A 22,005-nucleotide genomic window follows, 5' to 3' on the forward strand; every position below is an offset into this window, starting at 1 on the left:
ATTGCGTGACGTACAAATAACGGCTGTAAGATTGTGCTGCGCCGACACGCTTATCAGCAATGGTCAGCAATCGATCAAACGTAATATTTTGGCGCAGTGCAAAAAAAAGCACCTATCTACAAATGACTCAGCCGTTTTTGACTCAGATGCAGTGATGTTCGTATGCGCAGAAAGATGGTCACAGATTCATGGTATTCGACCAATAATAGGTTGACAGTAGGCGATGTACATCGGACGTTAACGTTGTGTAAACAAAAGCAAACTTCTGCTTTATGTGCGACAAATGTTGAGAGATCGACTAGAAACACGTCAAATCGGCTTTAGACCTGCCTTTTAAACCAAATAAGGCTAGAACATTTCGTGGTTTTGCATGCGAGGCTCTCAAACTTGTTTAATAAAATGGTGCGTCAAATGACAATTTTAACGGAATTTGGTAATTTGCCTATTTCTTTGAAATAAAAGGATATTTGAAAAGGATATTTTGCCAAAAAAACTATCCAGTAGTTTTTGTTATGCCCTAGCCTATCTACCATGAAAATATGAGCGAAATCGAATTTTTGACCCTTGCCGAGTTATTTTCCATTTTTATGGACAGGGACGAAATGGGTCGAATCTACACCAGAGTAAAGTAGAGTTAACTTAGCAAGTCCGTATTGCCTTCACTCGGAAGGATTAAATTTTTTCGTAGCACAAGCGACCTGACTCTATTTCATGAAACAGACAGTTTTGATAACGTTCAAGATGAGTACCGCCATTCAGTCAATATCCCCCTCCACTCTTGATGTTATGTCCGGATTTTTACGATTAAAATTTACCACAACCCGACCAACATGTAATCGAAAAGATAAGACAGATGTGCTGAACTGTTTCCTTTTTTGCAAGACATTTCTCTTACCTTGAAAGATATTTTTTTCCAGACGGTTAAAGGTAAATTTTACTTTGGTTATTTTCTTGCTTTTCCTCGGGGTTTGTCTTCGGGCTCAGACGATATTCAGTTGTATATCAATCATTTTACAAAATATGTCAACGCTCGATATTGAAATTGACATCTAACTTAATTAAGATTTGGCTTAATCGAATCTTATTCAAAATTTCATTGCTTGTCAACCTGACCGTCAAAGTCAGCAGCGTTCTGCCATGAAACGATCTTCCATGACGTCAGCAAAACGACAAAGCGGGGAAAAAGCAGTTGCTCAAAAAATATAGAAAATGTCTGCTATTGTTGCCTATAGCTTAAACTTATCCGATGTTAGCAATTTTATTCTAGTGCATTGTTACCAATAATGTAAAGCGTGCGTTTTTGTATCTCAGACTTCTTTGATGTCTAGAACTTACAGACAAACCGTGTTTGTTTGATAGGAACTCCGCAATGCTTTTGACGCATTATTGTAATAGTGACTGACAGTTTTCTTGAAGCAAGCCTTTAATTCAAATTTGCTGAAGGAAATTGCCATGATCCGGTTTTCATTTGCCGTGTAAGTTGAAATAATACCAACTCAGTGTCAGAGAGGGTTGTTAACAGACTGAGAAAAGGATGAGTTAAAATGGCCAAACTGGGAATCGGGTTTGATAAGTCAAATCTGCGTCTTTCGCGTTCAGTTTTGAAGCGCAGGTTTTAGTTTTGCGATTCTAACTCAGGCTGTCACTAATTTCTCAGTGCAGGCAGAGTATTGCAGGTTACTTTAAAGGAAAGACACCTTATTCCAACGGATGGAATAATGGCTTTGAGAGAATCGTGAGCAAGAAAAAGCTATCAACCTGAAAAAAAAAATCTTCTTTTCATGCGGAATAACACAGAAACATTCGTATAATCTTTTTTGTGACAAAAAAAAAAACGTTTGCTTGCACATGTGTAGTTAAGTGAGTTCTTGAAATATTCTTTTTTTAAACGGTTATTGAAAATAAACGACACAAAATTGGAATTAATGACTGCCACATTTTGACAGACATTTATATATTTCCTTTATCGGGAAGCGTCAGATGCATTTTACTACAAATGATATCCCTCTGTTGAGCGCCTTGATATGTTCCCTTCATTTTAAAAGCTATATTTTTCTTTTCCCGCTAGAATCCACGACATTATGTCAAAACTTAGATACTAAGAAGATACAGATGGGCTAGATGTGTTTTTGCTACATAAGATCACAGGCCTTTGTTGGTTAAAAAAAAATTCTAACTTTCTTGTTTTTCATTTTCTTGATCATAAAACATTTATTACTTCCTAAGCTGAAACTCGGCTTCACGATTTCCTCAGAATTCTAGTTGAAGCTTCACGTTGACAAAATTCTTGCTGTTTCCCGCTTATTTTTTCAGGACTCAGACGACATTTACCTTTTCCTTGATGGCTGACATGACTATCAATGCGCTTTCAACTGTGTTCGGAATAGAGATCGCCCATTTAATGCAACTTTCGGGAAAACAAAATGGCAATGTACAGTATTGCTTCGAAGTGGGATTCGATTTTTTAAACGACTGGCAAAGCTACAGCCGATAAAATAATTGCAAAGCTGTCGGTAAAAATAATCTAATTGTAACGTGAGTTTTTAACAATATTCCCCGCAGTGGAGGTGACTCGATGCTCGGTAACCATCCACCACTAGCTACCGACACTGAGGGGAGTAATTCTTTAAAATTTTCGACGTTTTCTGCTATTATATGCATATCCTAGCTTTGCTTGAATGATGATTTACTTAACTTTATGAAGTACTTAACTTTTCTTTCATTCGGTTATCTTTCGTAGAGAATTCTATGCTTTAAAAGCAAACATGATTTTCTATTTGACACTCGCACATGGAAATTTGCATATTGTGTTTATGTAAATTTTCTCGTTTTGTCCGTTCAATTCATTCGGTTTGGTGAAATCCTTTTTGGTGAATTTATTTAAATGTTTTTTTTTTCATTAAATGATAAGTATTTTATGGGAGCTCCGCTTGTAGGCTGGCTAAATCTATATTGTGTTTTAATAGTAATATAAGAGTACATTTATTATTGCAAGAAAAATATTTTAGGATTGTAGCAATAAAAGGCAGGTTATATATCCATCACATGAAAGGGCGCAAGTGCTGGGCAATCAAAAATAGTATTATTTTATCCCTATGGTATCCAATTCAGTAATAATGATTTTGTTTTGTCAAAAGACAATAACCCTCACGGACTGTAATTTCCATTTTAGTTGGCACGATAGCAACACGGAGTTCAAGATATTTTAAATTATATCATTCTTGTAGCCAGATACTTTATCTTTTACGATATTCAGGAATGCAATATTGTATGTTTGACAGCTCTCTTTCTTTCCCGAAAAACAAGTTAGAGATCCCTCAACAAATTGCTTTAAAAATATAACCCTTGAAGCTTTTATCAGAAAGTGGAAGAATTTTTATCAAATACTGCTTTTTTGTTTCATATTGAATTAGCTATACATGTATATTTATTTATGGTTCTTGTTCTAGATTTTTTCTAAGTTTAGGAACTTTTCCTTTTTTTTACCCTTGCACATTTCATTTATTTATTTATACATCCTTATTCTAATCATCTTAAGTTTACGTCTCAAATTAGTAATAACTTGTGTACCATGTATATATAGAGGATATTACATGCCCGCGCGTGGATACGAATTCAACTCGAATTCAAATTCAATTCGAATTCAAATCGTGTTCAACTCGATATTCCGAACATTTTCCGAAAATTTCCGAAGATTTCCGAAGATAACCGAAGATATCCGAGGAAGATCCGATGATGTTTCGATCACACAGCAACACATCTAAGTTCAGTTTAAGCAATTATATATAAGCGATGTTATATTGTGGCTGAAGTACTAATTTCCTTAAACAATTGAATGAATTAATGTCAAAAATGCTGTTACCAACTAGAAAAAAAAGAGACAAAAATGGTGTAATCAATGAAACAACGGTGAAAGAAAAAAAACAATCTCTTTAGAACTCCATAACTTAGATGGGTGTTCCCTGCATGTTACGTATAATAATTCTACAATATTTTCAATTGTAATCAGTATCGTGCATTGTAATCTCTTAGTGTTCTAATGGAGCTCTGTGAAGGTTAACTCTGTGCCTAATTAAAGAAGTAGTGTTTTGTTTAACGTGAACTGTAATCATTTTCTTTCTTAGTTTGGTTATTTATTTGTTTATTTAGTTAGTCATTATTTTAGTTACGTTTAAGTCATGTAGCTCGTTATGTGGGCCTTATCAAATTGTATGTAAGATTCTGGAAACTATTGACATACGAAAATGTCAGTGTTCGACATTTTCCATCTAAGGAGCAGAGGTAGATAAACTGTTTCGGTATTCGCACCAGTCCCTTGCAGAGCGAGTAGGAGATCCGACTCTCTAATGTATTCATATCACTTTTACGTAGCTAGCGTGCTCTAAGCACTTTATCCTTTCCTCTCTGTAATAGCTTGCTACTATGGTGGATGAGGTTGGTCAAGGTCGGGCCGCTCAAGGCGTTGAGGTCACCCAGGCTGTTGTTCAGGATGACACTCAAGCTAACTTACAGTTGCAGGTTTTTTGCTTTGTTTTGTGCCGGCTTTTCTCGCCAATTGTTACCGTTCATTTTGCCAGTTCCTTTGTTTCGCTTGTCTTCCTGTTGTTTACCTTGACCTCTCGCTATCTCGCTGCTTCTCCTAATTTGTTTCTACTGTTTCCCTTCCTTTATTTTTCTATTTTCTTTTTTCTCTCCATGGTAACCTGAAAGGGTGTCTATAGCTAGTGCCTGGCCGGATTACTGGCGCTCAGGCTACCATCCCTTGCATTAGAGGGTTTCTTTGTGTTTTTGTCTTCCTTGCCCTTTTGTTTTAAGTTTTATTGTTCCTTTGTTCCTGTAGGTTCCCCCAAGGGATGGCAGCCTATATTTCATCAAGATTTCCTTATCCTCGGTTTGTACTCATGGTATTGTTTTCTTAGTTCCCCTTTATCTATTTTCTTTTGCCTTACTGTTGCGTTGATATCGAATGGCATGGAGTATATAAATGCATAAGGGCCTGTTGAGTTTTGGACTAAAATTAGTTTTGGCTTGTTTAATGACTTTGAGTCGTGGAACTTTTATTGGTTTGTCTGAAGTTATGGAGTTTGTTTAGATGGGTGTTGTGTGTTTGCACATTTCGTGTGACTTTCCACTGTCGTCAGTTTTCTCCAAATCTTATGCGAGCATGAAAGGGACATCTGTGAATAATTGGCTATTCGGACCAGTCCCTTGCAGAGCGAGTATAAGGTCCGACTCCCTAGTGTATTCATATAAACAGCTTTCAAGTGACTAGCGTTCTCTAGCCCAGATCCTTAACGAGTGCTTCTCCCTCTCACGCTCATACCTTCCATCCTTTTGGCCGAGTTCTCTTTCTTTGGTTTTTATTTTCCCTCCCTCACCGAACCCCCTATTTTCGTCTTCACATTAGGTCTCTTTGAACGCGGTCGCCAATTTTCTCCAAAAATTATACGAGCATGAAAGGGACTGCTGTGAATAGCTAGCCATTTCAGTACTTACCTCAATTTTTACTGCAGCGTCTTCTCCTGGAATTGTTTCTCTTTAGTTGATAGTTGGTAGTTTCGATAGTCTGGGTAATGTGGGTTTTAGCTCACCGTTTCCGTGGTTTACAGTTTATGGCACGATATGAGGCTGTGAAGGATTCACTCTGACCTGCGTTCTGTTACAAACAAGGTTTCCTATGGCTTTTCTAAACTCATGCATTCGTATGGCATACACGAGAGGATTTACAATGGAACTCGCGAAATAGATTATAGCTAGCTTGTCAGAGATTTCAACCCTTGACGAATCGGACAATTCTTCTTGTAGATCACCTGGCATGGAATGGTAAACAATCCAGGGCAAAGTAGTGAGAACGGAAACTCCAGTCGCTAGTAATAATGTTATTGATAGTTTTCTCTCCGTGTGAACTGAACCATGATGTTGTGAATGGGGACTTCTTTGAACATTTACAACGATAATGATACAACAGACTGCTAGGACAAGTAAAGTGACAGCACTAAATGATGCCCATGCGTATTGAAATGACTCTGATAAACTAGCCATGACAAAGGCGATAGCGAAAATTATCAGCCAGCTACCAACGATGATTTTAAAGTAAAGCCGTTTTGTGATCAAGCAATGCCTGAAGGGAAAAAGTGTTGCATGTAGCCGCTCTAAGGATATCAAGGAAAGATTGACCTGGGAAGCTATTGGGAAGGTAATTTCTATAGCCCAAACAAGAGATCCTGGCCACGTGAAACCGTTACTTTCTTTATCTTCCTGGTAAACGTACATTGGTCCCGTCACGGCACCCACCAGCAGATCAATGACAGTCAGGTTCATTATGAGGTACGTACTGCGCTTGCGTAGGTGGCGGATTCTTGCAAAGGCGATGATAGTGATGGCATTGATAATCGATATCACAAGAAATTCAGTGATGAAGACTGGAAACAAGACTGCAGAATCTTCTTGATCAGTAGTCATCTCATGAAACGAGATTCAACGTTCCTTCTGCAATGGCGTTCTCGTATTTATTCCAGCCCAGCTAAAACGATTTAAGAAAGAATTGTGGTATAAAGTTGCTTAAGTATATTCAGTCTCTTGAGAAGTCTTACACGACAATCTGATAAATTAAGTTTTTTATAGGTCTTTGCTTCAGTAATTGTTTAAGAATGAATGATCCGTGAGAACATGGATTTTAGATTTCATAAAACATATTTTACTTGGATAGATAAACAAGCTCAATAAAAAGCAGTGTGTGAAAATTCATGCCCATATAGCCATGAGCAGATGGACAAAATTTTGTGCAGCTGATTCGATGATCATCGATTTATTCAAATGATGGTGATGAAAAAAAAACTTTATTCTGGACCGGGAATAACAAATTTCACCGATATATGGAAAAATGGTTGAGCAAGCGTTTCTTTATGATTAGAAAGAAGTCCACCTCAGTGTTTTCACTTCTGCTCGGCATGTGTTTGCCACCGGTCGTCTATGCAGGATGTTTAATATGATGTGTCAGCGAGATGGTTTTATTTTGGACGCTTATTATGGTCACCTCCTACTGCACGAGGAAACCTTCTTCAACCAGCAAACCCATTTTCGTAGTAATGATTCTGCGAAATCTAAGGTTCTTTACTTTTTATTTCGTTAGCAAAAACATACTTGATAATTCAGCAAATACTTATCTCCCTTGACAAGTAGCTTATCTACTAACGAAGACAGTGTTACCGACAATTGGCCATCTGCTAGAGAGCTTTCAACAATTATATTCTTAATTCCAGACACTGCTCAATGATTTGAGAGTTATATGATCTTGATCTTAGAAATACACAAGAGTCAAGCGGACTTAACTTCGCAATTCTGTATTGTGTTTACTTTGAAGGATTAAATTTGGTGTAGTACAAAAGACCTGACTCTTTTCCATAAAACAGTCAGTTGGGATAACGTCGTAGATGAGTACCGCTATTCATTCAATACTCCCGGTCATCTAAGGTGCTATGTTTGGCAGGATTTTGGTTTTACGACTAAAATCTACCACAACCCGAACAACATAAAATCCAAAAGAGGACACAGATGTGCTGAACTGTTCAACAAAACCTTTTGATCCAAATCCTTTCTCATAGAAAAATTCTAAACTTTTCTAGTTCGCAAGAGTTTTTTTCTTACCTTGAAACACAGCTTTCTCCAGAAATTAAAAGTAAATTATACCCTGGTTATTTTCTTACTGTTCCTTCGGTTTTGTCTTCGGGCCCAGACAACATTCAGTTGCATCAATCAAATTACAGAATACGCCAACGCTTGATCTTAATTGGTCTTAAATTGAAATTATATGCAAAATTTCCTTGCTAACAAAGATCATCGGTGACGTCACGAAAAAGTACCAATTTAACACGATCACAAGCGGGAAAAAGGAAGCTACTCAAAAGAAAATGGCTGCTTTTGTTGTCAATAGCCTCGACTCGTACGATGTCTGCAATTTTATTCTAGTGTATTTTGTATTTTCGACTATTTTAATCTTAACGAACTTACAGACAAACCGTTTTTGTTTTGATAGGAACTCCGCAATGCTGAAACGAAATCTTGCAATAGTGACTAAAAATTTACTCGCAGCAACTTTTAATTCAAAATTGATCGAGGAAGTTTTCATAATCAGGTTTTCACTTTTCTCGTTTAAACGGAAAGGGGATTTTTGGCTTAAAATTTAGCGTGGAATTCCCAGGTAATAATTCCTCGTTTTATCTGATCGGCTAAATACAGTATCGACCTATATTACCGAATATGTCAACTTTTAGCCTTTTATTTTAACTGGGCTTAAAATAAGATATTATGCAAAATTTGCAGCTTGCTATCTGACTGCAAAAAGGATTTTCTATTTGACACTCGCACGTGGTAATTTGCATGTTATGTTTGGGAAGTTTCCTTTTTTTGTTCGTTCAATTCATCCGGTTTGACTAAATGCTTTTTGGCGAATTGTTTTAAAGGTTTTTTTTTTCCCATGGCCAGTAACTGATTAGTATTTTATGGGAGCTCTGCTAGCTTCTAGGCTTGGCTAAATCTATAATCCTTTTTATTTTAATAAAAGAGTACCATTATTAGCGTAAGAACACTACTTTGAAATCGTCTTTAACTCATGATCTTTTATTAAAAACACGAGCCAGTTCACCACATTGAAAGTAGGACTGCAGTGTCAAAAGGCAAGTTGTCTGTCCATCACTCAGGGCGCAAGTACTGGTCAATCGGAAATAGTATTATTTTTTTCCTATGGTATCCAATCCAGTAATAATGATTTTATTTTGTGAAAAGACTATAATAACCTTCATGGAATGTAAAATTCTTTTTGGGTGGCTCAGTAGCAACACAGGATTCAAGATATTTAAAATAATATCATCCTTGCAGCCAAATACTTTATATTTTGCAATATTCAGGATAGCGATATTGCATGTTCGGTCGCACATTCGTCAGATGGTAGTAAGCAGCTTTACACGTATTTAGCTTATATTGTTTAGAAAAACAGACTTATTCTGTTCAGTGATCCTCTTTGAACTCTCGCCACACTGGTTGTCGCACTATTCTTCGCTTCCTTTTAATTCTCGAGATACAGGAGTTTATTATTATTACTATTACTATTGTTGTTGTTATTATTATGATTATGATTATGATTATGATTATGATTATGATTATGATTATAATTATTATTATTTTCATTCGTCATACAACGTTCTTATCAAAACTTGTTGAAATCGGTACATTGAGAAAGAGAGTTTCTTCCTCACAATTTTGGGAAAAGTGTTACAAAGTTAAACACTTTATGAGACGCGATATACGTGTTGCAACATTTTAAAATCGGCAAAAAGTTTTACAAATGCCAAAACTGATTTTACCAAAAAGTAGGAATTTTCAGTCTCTGAGACAAATTTACTTTAACTGATCATTTGTATTTGAAGCTACTCTGGGTAAAATCAAGATCACAGGAGTCACCCAGGCTATTTTCGAGATGCAGATATAAAAAATGGAAGGCAGATACAGCCCGGTACAATTGTGTCAAGTTTTGGTACCAGCCCTTGCTTTTCCTTGAGCTAGAATAAATTGTATAATTTTCTTTTGAAAGGAGCCCACCAAAGCCCAGTTACGCTGCTGAATAGGCAACTCTGGCTAAACTGAAAGTTAATTGTTGAAAACTAGTTTCCAAGTACAATACAAGTACGGTACAAGTTGCCACTCTCTCCTAGATCTCAACAGGCACAATTGTGAAAGTTCTTGATGGCAATGCCTACAAGTCATAATTATGGAAGCTCGTTTGAAAACGAAACAGTAGTCAAAGTTTTCTATCCGGGAAACACGGGCAAAAAGGTAATCATGTTATTTCCATGGCTTCATTTTATTCCTTGGTCTCAGTTCACCTGCAACGGTAGGTTTTACCGCTTAATCTCCGTCTTTTCCAGTTGGAGTTTATAACTTCGTGTCAGGTTTTGAACGATTAGTTCTTTTCTGTCCGGCTCTTGTTGGTCGTCGCTGCTTCTGTCGTGATACAAGCTTTCCTAACGTTTTTCTAAATTCCTGCATTCGTATGGCATATACAAGAGGGTTCACTATGGAATTGGCAAAAGATATCACTGCGAGCATTTGGTGAATATAGAGGTTTGATTTCTTGTCCCGTTTTGCCTCAATGTGTTTTGGCAGGGATTTGTAAATAGCCCAGGGAAGAATGGTTAGAACAGAAACCCCAGTGACTATCGATAGTGTAATGGATAGTTTCCTTTCAGCTTGTAATGCGGCAGCATTTTTTGGATAACGGCTTCTTTGAACATTTAGAATAATAATGATATAAGAGACTGCGAGGACAAGCAAATTTACAACATCAAATGCTGTTCTTGCGTAGGCAAATGCTGAATATGGTTTGTTCAAATACAAACCAGCCATGAGAGAGGCAAGTAGCAAAGTTATAAACCAGCTACCTATGATGATTTTAACATAAAACCATTTTCTGATTAAGCAATGCCTGAAGGGAAAAAGTGCTGCATGTAGCCGCTCTAAAGAAATTAAGGAAAGATTTAACGGGGAAGCCATTAGGAAGGTTAATTGAACGGCCCAAGTGATAAATCCTGGCCATGTCAAATCGCGGTCTTCCTTACGCTTGTGGTACATATACAGTGGCCCTGCCACGGCACCCACCAGTAGATCAGCCACAGTCAGGTTTATTATGAGGTACGTACTGCGCTTGCGTAGGTGGCGGATTCTTGCAAAGGCGGCGATAGTGATGGCATTGATTATCAATATCACAAGAAATTCAGGGATTAGGACTGGAAACCAGTCGGTGTCTTGTTTTACAGGGGAATGTTCAGTAGTCATTTCTGTGAACAAAATTTAATAGCTTTGGTCCTGTTAGTATTCCAGTCCAGCTACGAATGAATTAACCATACAAAGTATCTAAATATATTCAGTGGACATGACAATTTAATAAATTCATGTTGATATTGGGTACGCTTTCTCGTTGTTCTGAAATTATTTAAGAATAATGATAAATTGCTTTTAATTACCATGACGATGTGAAGAGAAGACAATACTATGATTCAAAACGAACTTTTAAGTAACTTAAAAGTTACTTACCTCTAAAAGATGCACTTTGAAAATAAACAAAAAGGTTAAAAACAAGCAATGCTGTGACAATTTGCAAGTGCGCAGGTGATTTCAAAACCAAGAAAGCTAATTAATACAGAATGAATAAAAGCTTATCACGGACTATGCAAAAACAAACTTTATGACATTGCACTGAAAAACGGTGACCTCGCCTCATCCCAAGCAACGAAAGAAAAAAATAATGATCTTCATAGTTTTGTGCCACTAAAATAAACATTTTAGAGCTTGAAAAGAACTATCTCGCTCACAAATGTGCAATAAACTGGCTTTTCAAAAATGTTTTGTATTATCCGACTGGCAGAGAGCCATAACAATGCAAACATTGTTATATTCTGCCGTGCAAGTAAAAGAGAAAAACGTGAATAAACCAAATTTGTAAATAATAATCCTAAAAGAATGAAGTATTCTTCGAATTTTGTTCCCTAATCATTTCGCAAAGTATTCCCCTGGTTTGAAGTGTAGCCCCGATCTTGTAACAAACTAAAACTGATGAAAAAGCTTACAATCCCTTGATATTCTTAATCCTCGATAAGAATTGGGGGTTAAAATACTGTCAATAACAAAACTCAATATTTACAGCGCTGTATTCATCGTTGCAAATTCAAACAATAGCTCAAATTTTATATACGCTTGGCACAAAAGCTAAGCAGAATTAACTGGTAACACATTTTCACAGACGTCTTTGTTTCGCCTTTATCGGGAAGGATTAGATGAATGTTACTACGAATGCCTTCCTCCTTCTTCTCTCGTCATTTTCTCTGCTATTTTGTCAGTTTCTTGCTTTTAATTTGTGTTGTTGTCGGCTACCCTTAGGAATCGAACAGAGGCCTTCGTTGGTCGACAAAACCATATTATATAGTTTCTTTTTTGATTTCCCTTTCTTGATGGAAAAAAAATTAACTTACCTCAACTTGAAACTCGGCTAACACTACTTTCCCCGAAATTTCAGGTGAATTTTTACGCTAGTAGATATTTTGTTGTTTATCCGCTTCTGCTTTGGGCTCCAGACGAAATCCAGTTAATTTGCGAGCATCAAAGTTCGCACAACTGTTACCGAACATGTAAACTTAAAATTAACTGGGCTTGAATGGGGATTTTATACCAAATTCCCAGCCTGCTAGCTAAATCCTGGCAGTACTTCGATGGCGATCTGCGACCTTCGATACTCCGATAGCGATCTGCCGTGAAACGATCAATGTCGAACGTCATGGGAAGGATGTCCGCATGTCCATAATCATAAGCTGAAATTTCCTCGTTCCCAATCTTGTTTGCCATATTCTAGCACGGTGTAGCTGGTTTGTTGCACTTTTAAAATAAGCAATTTTTGCGCCTAACCATCAGGCACCGTGCTGCTCTATTTTCCTGAATTACCGACGAAATGCAAGGGCGCCTGGGGACGAGATAGTAGCGGAGGAGGCAGTTATTAAAAAGAACACACCGGCACCGACTCGTCCGTGTTCAATACTTTTACTGAAATTTTCGTATTTCTCTTTAAGTACTTTAGTATTTTTATTGTCGCCTGCGATATACCTTAATAACTTAATAGTTATGTTTAAGACTTTTCCTCGCCTTTTAGAGACATAAGGCTGTTGAATCCATGACGTGCAGATCAAGAGAAGAAAAGCACTGGTAGTTATTGTTAACTTGGTAGCTTCATAGTTCTTGTTAAACTTTCCCTCGTCTTTGAGTATCCAAAGTGTGCTGTGATCGAATTGAAGACGAAGAGAACAAATGCACAGCTAAATAATTTTATTTACACCTTTATTTTTTTAGCCTTAATATCCTTACGTTTAAATTAAAACGGTCAAAGATATGTACATCTACAGGTACACTTGTTAAGTCAGTAAAAATCGTGAGATATCACACCAACTGTAAAAATCTGAGTAAAAATAATACAATGGGATATTAAAAAATGAAAAAATCTAAATAAAACTAATACAAGTCCTCTTAAAATCACCATTTAAGGACGTTCGCGCGAACATTTTGCAGTCGATAGATTTTGTTTTAAATTTTAGTGCAGTCAGATAATGAGTTACTTGTGTCAGAAAAGCTAAAACAAATTGGGGGTCACCGAATTCGTTTCAGAGATAAAGCGTCTGGAAAACAAGCGTGATTTTGAAAAATTCGCGCACGTAATTCAGCATGGTCTACAGCGGTTTATAGCTAAAAATACCGAAGGTGAGTCAACGGAGGAAAACGACCGTAGTCATATTTTGTAGAAGTGGGTGTGTTGCGTAAATATTTCTAAATTTTACGAACGTTTTCACAAAACTTAACCCTTCAAGAGGCATTGGAAACCGTCGCACAGATAAACGAAGAGCTAAAAGGAACGGAATTCGATGGTGCATTTTGCAAAAAATGCAAACTTCTAGTTGAGAGATTTTCTTATTTTTCGCTAAACGTAGAAAATCGGTAGAGAAAATGATTTATCAAAAGAAAAATAGGGGTCACCGAACATCTAAGATCGTTAAATCCAGGCAAAGCTCTCGCAATGGCCATCTGCCCTTTCATTATTCATGATATTACGTAGCATGCGCTCTCTGCATGACTTGGCGTGTGAATTTGTGTGCGCTGTAAGGATGCGCAGAAACAATTAGCACGAACGTCCTTAAGAACCAGAACCTCTCTTCGTCAGAACGAGACTAAAATACAATTGTTTATTGTTCACACTAGACGTGTACTAACTGGCAAAGAGATACACGTCGACACAATACAGTATATGACATTGATTGTTCTTTAAATCACTCATCCTTTTATCCTTTTTGGTCCGTTAACGAGGGAATAACATGCCTTTTTATCTGGCATCAGAGGTAATTAGGATTAAATTGGACTTAACATGCAACACCAGTGGCAATCTATGAAAATTTTAACATGGCGTTGAGGGTTTCTTCCAAACTTCTACATTTGATCTTCTTTTTCTTTGTATTAAATTTCTCGTGGAAATTACCAGAAAAAGAAAGCTAAAGGCCTCAGGGCTAGTTTTATCTATGAAACCGAACTAACCCGTCCCGGTGGCCTTGCTTGGCTATGAACCAAAAGATTTCGGTTTCTTGTGGGCTTTAGATTTGAACGCCACCGAAATCCCACGACAAGGTTGACTTTTGCTTTGGTCGGTAATTAGCCAGGCTCAAAAGGCAAGGTGGCAGAGTTGTTCGGATGTTGATGCTATCAATATTATGACGGCAAACCACTTCTCTCAATGGAGCGCGATCGTCCGTTTCTTCTCTCTATTTGTAACACCATCTTGGTGGAGGGTGTGCTATCAACGTGACGCACAACAGGGTTGTGTTGACATCAATGTGGTAAAATGCTATTTGGTGTCAGAGCCTTCAATTGGAATAGAACCCACGTATCATTTCCCAATTACATTGTTATTGATTTTTCTTTAATCAATATTTTAGCAAATTAATAGATTAAAATCGTATCATTCTCGTGATATGTCAAATTTTTAATTATTCTTGTTCTGATTACAACGATCTTATCAAAACTTTCTATTTTGAGAAAGAGCCCTTTTACGCGATCTACCAAATCATAGAAACAAGCACAATTATTCGGTTTTCAGGCACGATGTACTTGTTGAAATGCTCCTACTTCTACCCTCAACAAATTTACACAAAACTCATCACTTGCATTTGAGGATATTCTCCGTGTAAACTTCTTTCGTAGGTGAAAAGGGAGGGGTACAAACAGTCTTTTGTTTGGAGTTTACAAGTTAGTTTCAGGTTGTGAACGTAGAGCTCTTTCCTGGTCGGCTCTCCTCTGTCGTTTCTGCGCTGCTTGCCTCTTGCCTGATACAAGGTTTCTTAACGCTTTTCTAAATTCCTGCATTCGTATGGCGTATACAAGAGGATTCACTATGGAATTTGCAAAATATATCATCATCAGGATATCGTGAATATCAGCGCTTGATGCACTATGCCGTCCGTTCTTTATGTCTACTGGCACGGAATGGTAAATAGCCATAGGAAGAATCGTGAGAACGGAAACTCCAGTGACTATGAATAATGTGACTGATAGTTTCTTTTCTTTGTGAATTGATCCATGATGTTGTGAATGAGGACTTATTTGAACATTTACAACAATTATGATATAAGAGATCACGAGGGCAAGTAACGTGACAGCTCCAAATGATGCCTCAGTGTACTCAAATGCTTCTTCTGTTAAAATATTCCTGACAAAGGCCAGAAGGAGACTTGTTAACCAGCTAGCGATGATAATTTTGATGTAAACCCATTTCGAAATCAAGCAATGTCTAAAGGGAAAAAGTGTTGCATGTAGCCTCTCTAGAGATATCAAAGAAAGATTGACCGGGGAAGCTATTGGGAAGGTGACTTGCAAGGCGCAAATAATTGATCCTGGCAAGGTGCAATCGTAGTAGACGGTCAGTGGTCCTGTCACGACACCCACCAGTAGGTCGGCTACGGTCATGTTCATTATGAGGTACGTACTACGCTTGCGTAGATGGCGATGTGTTGCAAAGGCGGTGATGGTGATGGCATTGATCATCGATATCACAAGAAACTCAGTGACGAAGACTGGAAACCAGTCAATGTCCTCTTTCGCAGAAGAATTGCTAGCAGCCATTTCTTTGAACGAAGATTTATAGGCTTCTTCTTGTAATTATTCCATTTCGGCTATTAAATAACAATAAAAATATTAACCTCTTACTAACTAAGTGTGAGGAATGTTGGCCCGGGGTCGTGGCAGTACTGGCTGAACGCAGCGAGGTCCATATAAAAACGACCTAGGGCACGACCAAGAGGAAATATTTCCCAGTACGGCTCGAGTAGGCTAGGTTAGTAAGTAGTCTATTATATATATTGCACTAAAGAAAAAAAAATGCATGGTTTATGATTACAAATCCCTACAAAGAAAGAACGAATGAGAACGCACGGATTTACGACAGAATAAAAATGAACTATCTTTGTTAACATAACATTATCAAGAGTGGACAACGTTATGATTCCAAATTAACTTAGTTTCCTTTGATTTACCAGAATCATTTTGCAAGATGAATACTAAACAATGTTAATAAAAATAAATAAATGTTGAGACAATTTGAGCGGGTGATTTTAGAAGATAGAAACTAATGAATAATGGCTTACGAGAGAGACGTGGGCAACAAACTTCAAAAACTAGCAAAAATCTATCTTTTTTGTCAATTAACAAGGGAAGGTTCTTCAGCTTGTTAATTAATCTTTCTTGTGATGGAATAAACGCTGGTACATGTTCAGCAAAGAAGCGAAGAAACTTTTTAAGATATTCCGTATATTGGAAATGTTCAATATGGCCAGTCAGTCAGGTAGAAAGCCATATGTAGGATAAAATGTTAAAAATATATGAAAGCGCATCAACCCGTGAAAGTCTTTATCAGTGAAAAGGCTACGGAGTTAAATTTTTATATTTATATCGCTGTTGTCATCGATGTCAAATACTACTTTATTTCGCGAGCCTGCAGGTGTTAAATATGAAAAGATAAAAGCGGAATGGACCTTTTACGGATGTCTCATTTTTTCCAATTTTTTCCATTCCTATCAAAAAATGCGCCCACTGCTCGATTTATCATGTCGAATATGGGTAATATGCGAGTTTTCATAAGAATCTGTTGCAAACTCATAAAACTATGGGGCCCCAAACTTTCCAATTTTGACAAAGAAATGTATGACTGGGGGGCAACGCTTGCCTCCAGGCATATATTTCTTTGCAAAAATTGTCAAGTTTCAGGTCCCATATTTCCATAAGTTTGCCACGGATTCTCTTGAAACTTCGTCTACTTAATAAACTGGGAATGATAAATTAATCTACGTAGGTGGTGTTTAGTCTACACGAAAAATACGAAAGGTTGTTGATATTTTGTGACATCGGTATAAAATTTCCTCAATGGCTAACACATTTTTACAAAGCTTTTCATATTGCCTAAATGGGAAAAGATCAGATGCACTGCTCCACGAATGCCATTTCTCTGTTGAGTGCTTTTATATTTCCCCGTCATTTTAAGTACTATTTTTTCGGTATTCTAGTTTTTTCCCTAGAATCCACCACAATATGTCAAAACTGAGTCACGAAGAAGAGACAGGTGGGCTGAATGTGTTGTTGTCTATCCTCACGAACACGGGCCTTTGCTGGTCGTTCAAAAACTCAAAAGTTATTTCTTTTTACCTCGGTTGGTGGAACAAATTCACCTACCTCTGCGACAGACACTCTGAGACTCTGCTTCACAATTTTTCTCAGAATTTCGGGTGAAACCTTACGCTGGCAAATTTCCCACTTTTTTTCCAGGCCATGCCACAGACGGCATTCAGTTGATTTGCATCAAATTGGTGTTTTATTCGGTCATTTAAACAGCGAATCAACTGATATTACCAAATATGTCAACTTTTAGCCTATGAAATTAACTCGGCTTAAAATTAGATATTATGCAAAATTTGCAGCTTGCTGTCTGATGCACAGTTTCGATAACGATCTACCATGAAACAACCAATGATGACGTCGTGGGATAGATAAAGGGATGAACCAGTTGTCAATAATTATGAGCGGAAAATGTCTCGTCCCTAATAATTTTTCCCATGTTCGAGAATGGTGCAGTTTAACTGGTTTGGCGTTCACCGCCTAAACTTCCAGGCGCTCGCTGCCCATTGTTCCCTTAGGCGTGACCGAAGAAACGCAATGGTTCCTGGGAGCGAGAGAGAAGGGGAAAATCAGTTGTTAAAAAGAACACAAACTTGTCCGTTGCCAAAAATTGTATTTTTATGTTACAGTATTGTTAGCAGTAACATGCCCATTGCAGGAGTCATTTATGCTATCTTAATAACTTGAAAGTTATTTTTCAGAGCTCTTCCTGCGGTTGGGGGCCCAAAGACTGTCATCAAGTGAAGATAAAGATAAGAAAAGGGTTCATGCGTCACTTAAACAGTTTTATTGCTGCCAATCCGACATTGTCAGGGAGTTAATCATCAGACATCATTGTCTTCTTGTAAAACAGACATCATCAAGTTCCCTTCATCAGAAGAAAAAATTCAATCGCAATTAATAATTATACAATCGTTGGATGTATATAAGCCTTCTCCATCCTGTGACTAAGGACATTTGTATATAAGCCTTACGCGGAATATTTTTTCTTATCCCTGATGATGAAGTAGATCGGCGAAAGCTTGGATTTTTAAGGTAACATGGTAGGTGGATTGACAGTGTTCGGAAATCGCGCTCTTACGCTGGCGCTTTGAAAGAAAACCCCATCAACCTATACATTTTCGGAAAGCTTAATAGTTATAGAATACAATTATATCTCTGAAATTTTCTAAAAGTTATTGTCGCAGTGGTATTAAAAGAAATACCCAGAAACACTGCTTCGCTTAAACTGGTTCGCTTCCGCGCGTCAATTATCGGAGCGGCGCGATTTACATCGGAAATGTTTTCTCACACATCACCCTCAGATTTCGTTTGATTTTTTTCTACACTTTCCTAAACTATGATATTTTTAATGCGGACGTTTCCTTCTACTAAAGAGGTCATAACTTTGAAACGGAAGCGAAATTAAACAAAGCCCGACACCGTTTTTCGAAGGAGGTCTCCTAGAACATACCTGCCGATATTCAGCCAATTCCATAGGAAGACGCGCGTAAGCGAACTAAAAATGTTCATCCTTATATGCAGTTTTATTTTATCGAGAAAAATACTAAAAACTTTTTATGAGATTGGTATGAATTGGTGTTAAAAATCCCCTTGGCACTGACAGATGTCGGCATGGGTCAGTTTACACAACAATGGGTTATGACAACTTGAAATAAACAGACGACTAATATTCTGGCGCGGAAACCCGTTGCAGTGAAATCGTCCGAGAAGCGACAAACTACAAGTTAAACTGCCGTGATTACTTTTACTTAAAAGACTTCATGGTCGGCTCCTTCGTTCTCCAGATATTTTTTGAAACCATGCCTCATGAAGCCAACAAGCATGAAAAAGAGGAAATCTCGAGGTCTACATCTACATCTGCGCTTGACTCTCTCGTTGCGGAAGTTTCGGAATCGCGTCCGTTCTACAACAATTTCGTGCGACTAGCACTTGTTGTATTTTGTCCTTTAGCTTCATTGGCGGGACCAGTGTCCTCGAGTTCCTTCAACCAGTCTTCTTGGTTCTAGTGCGACCCTTGGTCGCTCAGAGCCAAAGATCTTGTTCGACGCTGAACCTGTGGGTTCCACCAGATTTTCGCCTCTTCGGCTTCTTAGAAGACGAAAATGGGCAAGAATTTTTCGTCCTGACATAAAGAAAATTTGACAAGAACGAAAGCCAACTTGCGATGAAACAACCAGATCGAGAACAGTTCGCGTGCACAAATGAAATATCACACCGCAATTCGCATTACATGTGACAACTGGCGGTGAATTTTAATTAGAGGTGTCAACGCGCTGTAAGGGGTTAATGATATTCAAAAATAGTTTTTTTGCTTTAACTTAAAAAGTAAAAAAAGCCTTTTCCCCCATTCTTTTTGCAAAATATATATCTCAGTCTTCTCAATTTGAACAGCCAAAAAGAAGATTTTTCGCATTTTCGTAAAAATCCACCTACCATAATACCTTAAACGATTTTAATGTCATTTTAAGGACATCTGTACATAAGCCCTACGCGGAATATTTTTTCTTATCCCTGACGAAGCCGTAGATAGGCGAAAGCTTGGATTTTTAAACGATTTTGATATAATTTTACAGTAGTGTAAGGCCTCAATTGAACTTTTGCCAGTTTCAATTAATAATTGCTCACACCTGACAACTCCGTTACGATATCTTATATCGGCGCTGGTAATTGCAAAATGATTTCATACTTCGAGAACGCTCTACTTGTTCCTCATAAGGTCCGACAACAATACACCATTTCAAATGCTTATTACATTACTGAGCCCTTTAACTCTAGTTTTGGTTATCTCTATTCCTGTAGAGTTACTCAACAACAAAGTTCCTAAACTGTCGGATCCTTCTCCATGCTGTGACTAAGGACACTTGAAGATCTTGCGACTGAAGAGAATGGTGTTATCACAGGCTTTCAAATTATGGTAAGTGCGTCATACATCTCAATGGTCATAATATTTGCCTCGATAAAGCAATCGCGAAAAACATTTACAAAGAAGTCCGCTCAAAGGTCGAGATTATACCAACCGCACAGTTAAACTATTCGAAAAAATATAATTATCAATTAGATTGGAAAAAGATGTATCGTATTCCCTTCAGAGTGACTGTAGACTCTAGGTCACGCGAATTTCAGTCTAAGGTGTTACATAGGTATTTAGCGACGAATAAATTTCTCCATAAAATCGGCCTCGTACCTTTTTTTCTATGTACATTTTGCAAAAGAGAAAGCGAATCTATTGAACACCTTTTAATAGAATGCGACTACTCAAACAAGTTCTGGCAGGATTTAATTAACTGGTTTAATATGATAGATCTAAACGTCGAAGCGTTATCAGAGATTGACAAAATTTTTGGACTTTGGAGAAGGCAAGCAATTTTTCATCTACTCAATCATTTCTTGATCCTGGTAAAAAACATATTTACCTGTGCCGAAATAAAAGGTTATCCTCCGTCACTAAAAACCTGAAGTAGCTTCAATATATCAAATTGAAACTACGATTGCTGAATCAAATGGTAAGCGAACGTTTCACGACGTTAAGTGGAGAAAGTTTTTACCACATAACTTTATTTCATCTGGTAGCCAGTAGTTTTAGTCGGTACTAGATAAACACAATATTACAACTATATATGAATACTATAAAGTCAGTGTCACTCTCTTTACTCTAGTATTACATTTAGTATAGAAAAACCTATGTAATTTATTATATACAGCCGTTTTTTTTTTTACTATCATAATTTTTGTAAACAACTTCAACCAATGAAAATTAATAAAATCAAAAGAAAAAAGGACCCTTTGTATCTAAGCATAGACTGGAGAGAAAAAGCTCAGAGCATTACCTTCGTATCCAGGTCACAGGTAACCAGAGATCTTAACACAAGTTTCAGGAAACTCTCGTGCCCTCCTCCTTTTGCCATAACTTAGACCTCAATGAATGCGGATCACCTCGATCTTTGATAAGTGTGAGCTCATCGACGGGATCATCGGGTGAAAATATGTTAAACTCCATAGAATCTGCACCCCCCCCCCCCCATATATATATATATATATATATATAATTATATGTACCAGTTTTAGAATCCAGGATCCGTATCATCGATCTCAACCCAACGATGGGAAAGACTTTCAGATCGATACTGAAGTATATTTGTAGTCTAGGTTTTAATTCTATATTCTAGATATTAGGGAGACGGAAATGGAACGGAAAGATCATATATACACAGTCGGGGGTCGGGGGGGGGGGGAAATAGATACAGGATGGTTATGATGAATGTGCCCAAGCAGCTTGTCGTCAGTTTGCATTTATTGCTGTACTGTTTTGGTTAAGTATAACTTAACGATTGATATTAAATAAAAATGTTTTTTTTAAGTCATGGAGAAGAGTCTTCAGAAGCAATGTCATTTTTAAAGCCCATGTATCAATTCTCAATTGACAGTTACATTTTTTATCTTTAATAACATCAACGGGTTAATTGCAAATCATAGCATTATTTTCATGATACTAAGTCTAATTATCCTTATTCTAAATAAACCGTTCTTTTTAAAACTGGTTAAATTTTCTATTTTGAGATAACAGCTCTTCTGGTATCTATCTACTAAGTTGTGGAAACAATTTCAAGCTTAACACTTTTTCAGACAACATATTGATGTTCAAAGATCTCTAATTTGTCAAAAGTTTATAAATACTGATGATTTTTATTATTAAGAAATGGGAACTCCTAGTTTCTAACTGAAGCAAATGTACAACAACTGCCCACTCTTATTTGA

The 22,005-nt window shown here is 37.3% G+C and overlaps 3 protein-coding genes across 3 annotated transcripts; all 3 read right to left on the reverse strand.

Moving 5' to 3' along the window:
* Positions 1-4,952: 4,952 nt before the first annotated feature.
* LOC145500155 (histamine H2 receptor-like) lies at positions 4,953-6,583 on the reverse strand. The gene has a single exon (XM_081479635.1). The coding sequence runs from the start codon at positions 6,460-6,462 to the stop codon at positions 5,611-5,613; it is 852 nt and encodes a 283-aa protein (XP_081335761.1). The 5' UTR covers positions 6,463-6,583; the 3' UTR covers positions 4,953-5,610.
* Positions 6,584-9,304: 2,721 nt separating this feature from the next.
* LOC145500932 (melanocyte-stimulating hormone receptor-like) lies at positions 9,305-11,090 on the reverse strand. The gene has a single exon (XM_081480486.1). The coding sequence runs from the start codon at positions 10,828-10,830 to the stop codon at positions 9,931-9,933; it is 900 nt and encodes a 299-aa protein (XP_081336612.1). The 5' UTR covers positions 10,831-11,090; the 3' UTR covers positions 9,305-9,930.
* A 2,821-nt stretch (positions 11,091-13,911) lies between these two features.
* On the reverse strand, positions 13,912-16,027 carry LOC145500559 (histamine H2 receptor-like). Its single transcript, XM_081480080.1, has one exon. It carries the CDS (start codon positions 15,700-15,702, stop codon positions 14,824-14,826), a length of 879 nt encoding a protein of 292 aa, XP_081336206.1. The 5' UTR covers positions 15,703-16,027; the 3' UTR covers positions 13,912-14,823.
* Between the last annotated feature and the right edge of the window lie 5,978 nt (positions 16,028-22,005).

Source organism: Orbicella franksi, chromosome 10 (genome assembly GCF_964199315.1).
Source record: "Orbicella franksi chromosome 10, jaOrbFran1.1, whole genome shotgun sequence".
Taxonomy (NCBI): Eukaryota; Metazoa; Cnidaria; class Anthozoa; order Scleractinia; family Merulinidae; genus Orbicella; species Orbicella franksi.

Bases quoted from the DNA above. Each gene is read 5' to 3' on its own strand.
- LOC145500559 (XM_081480080.1), bottom strand. From the start codon at position 15,702: ATGGCTGCTAGCAATTCTTCTGCGAAAGAGGACATTGACTGGTTTCCA.
- LOC145500155 (XM_081479635.1), bottom strand. From the start codon at position 6,462: ATGACTACTGATCAAGAAGATTCTGCAGTCTTGTTTCCAGTCTTCATC.
- LOC145500932 (XM_081480486.1), bottom strand. From the start codon at position 10,830: ATGACTACTGAACATTCCCCTGTAAAACAAGACACCGACTGGTTTCCA.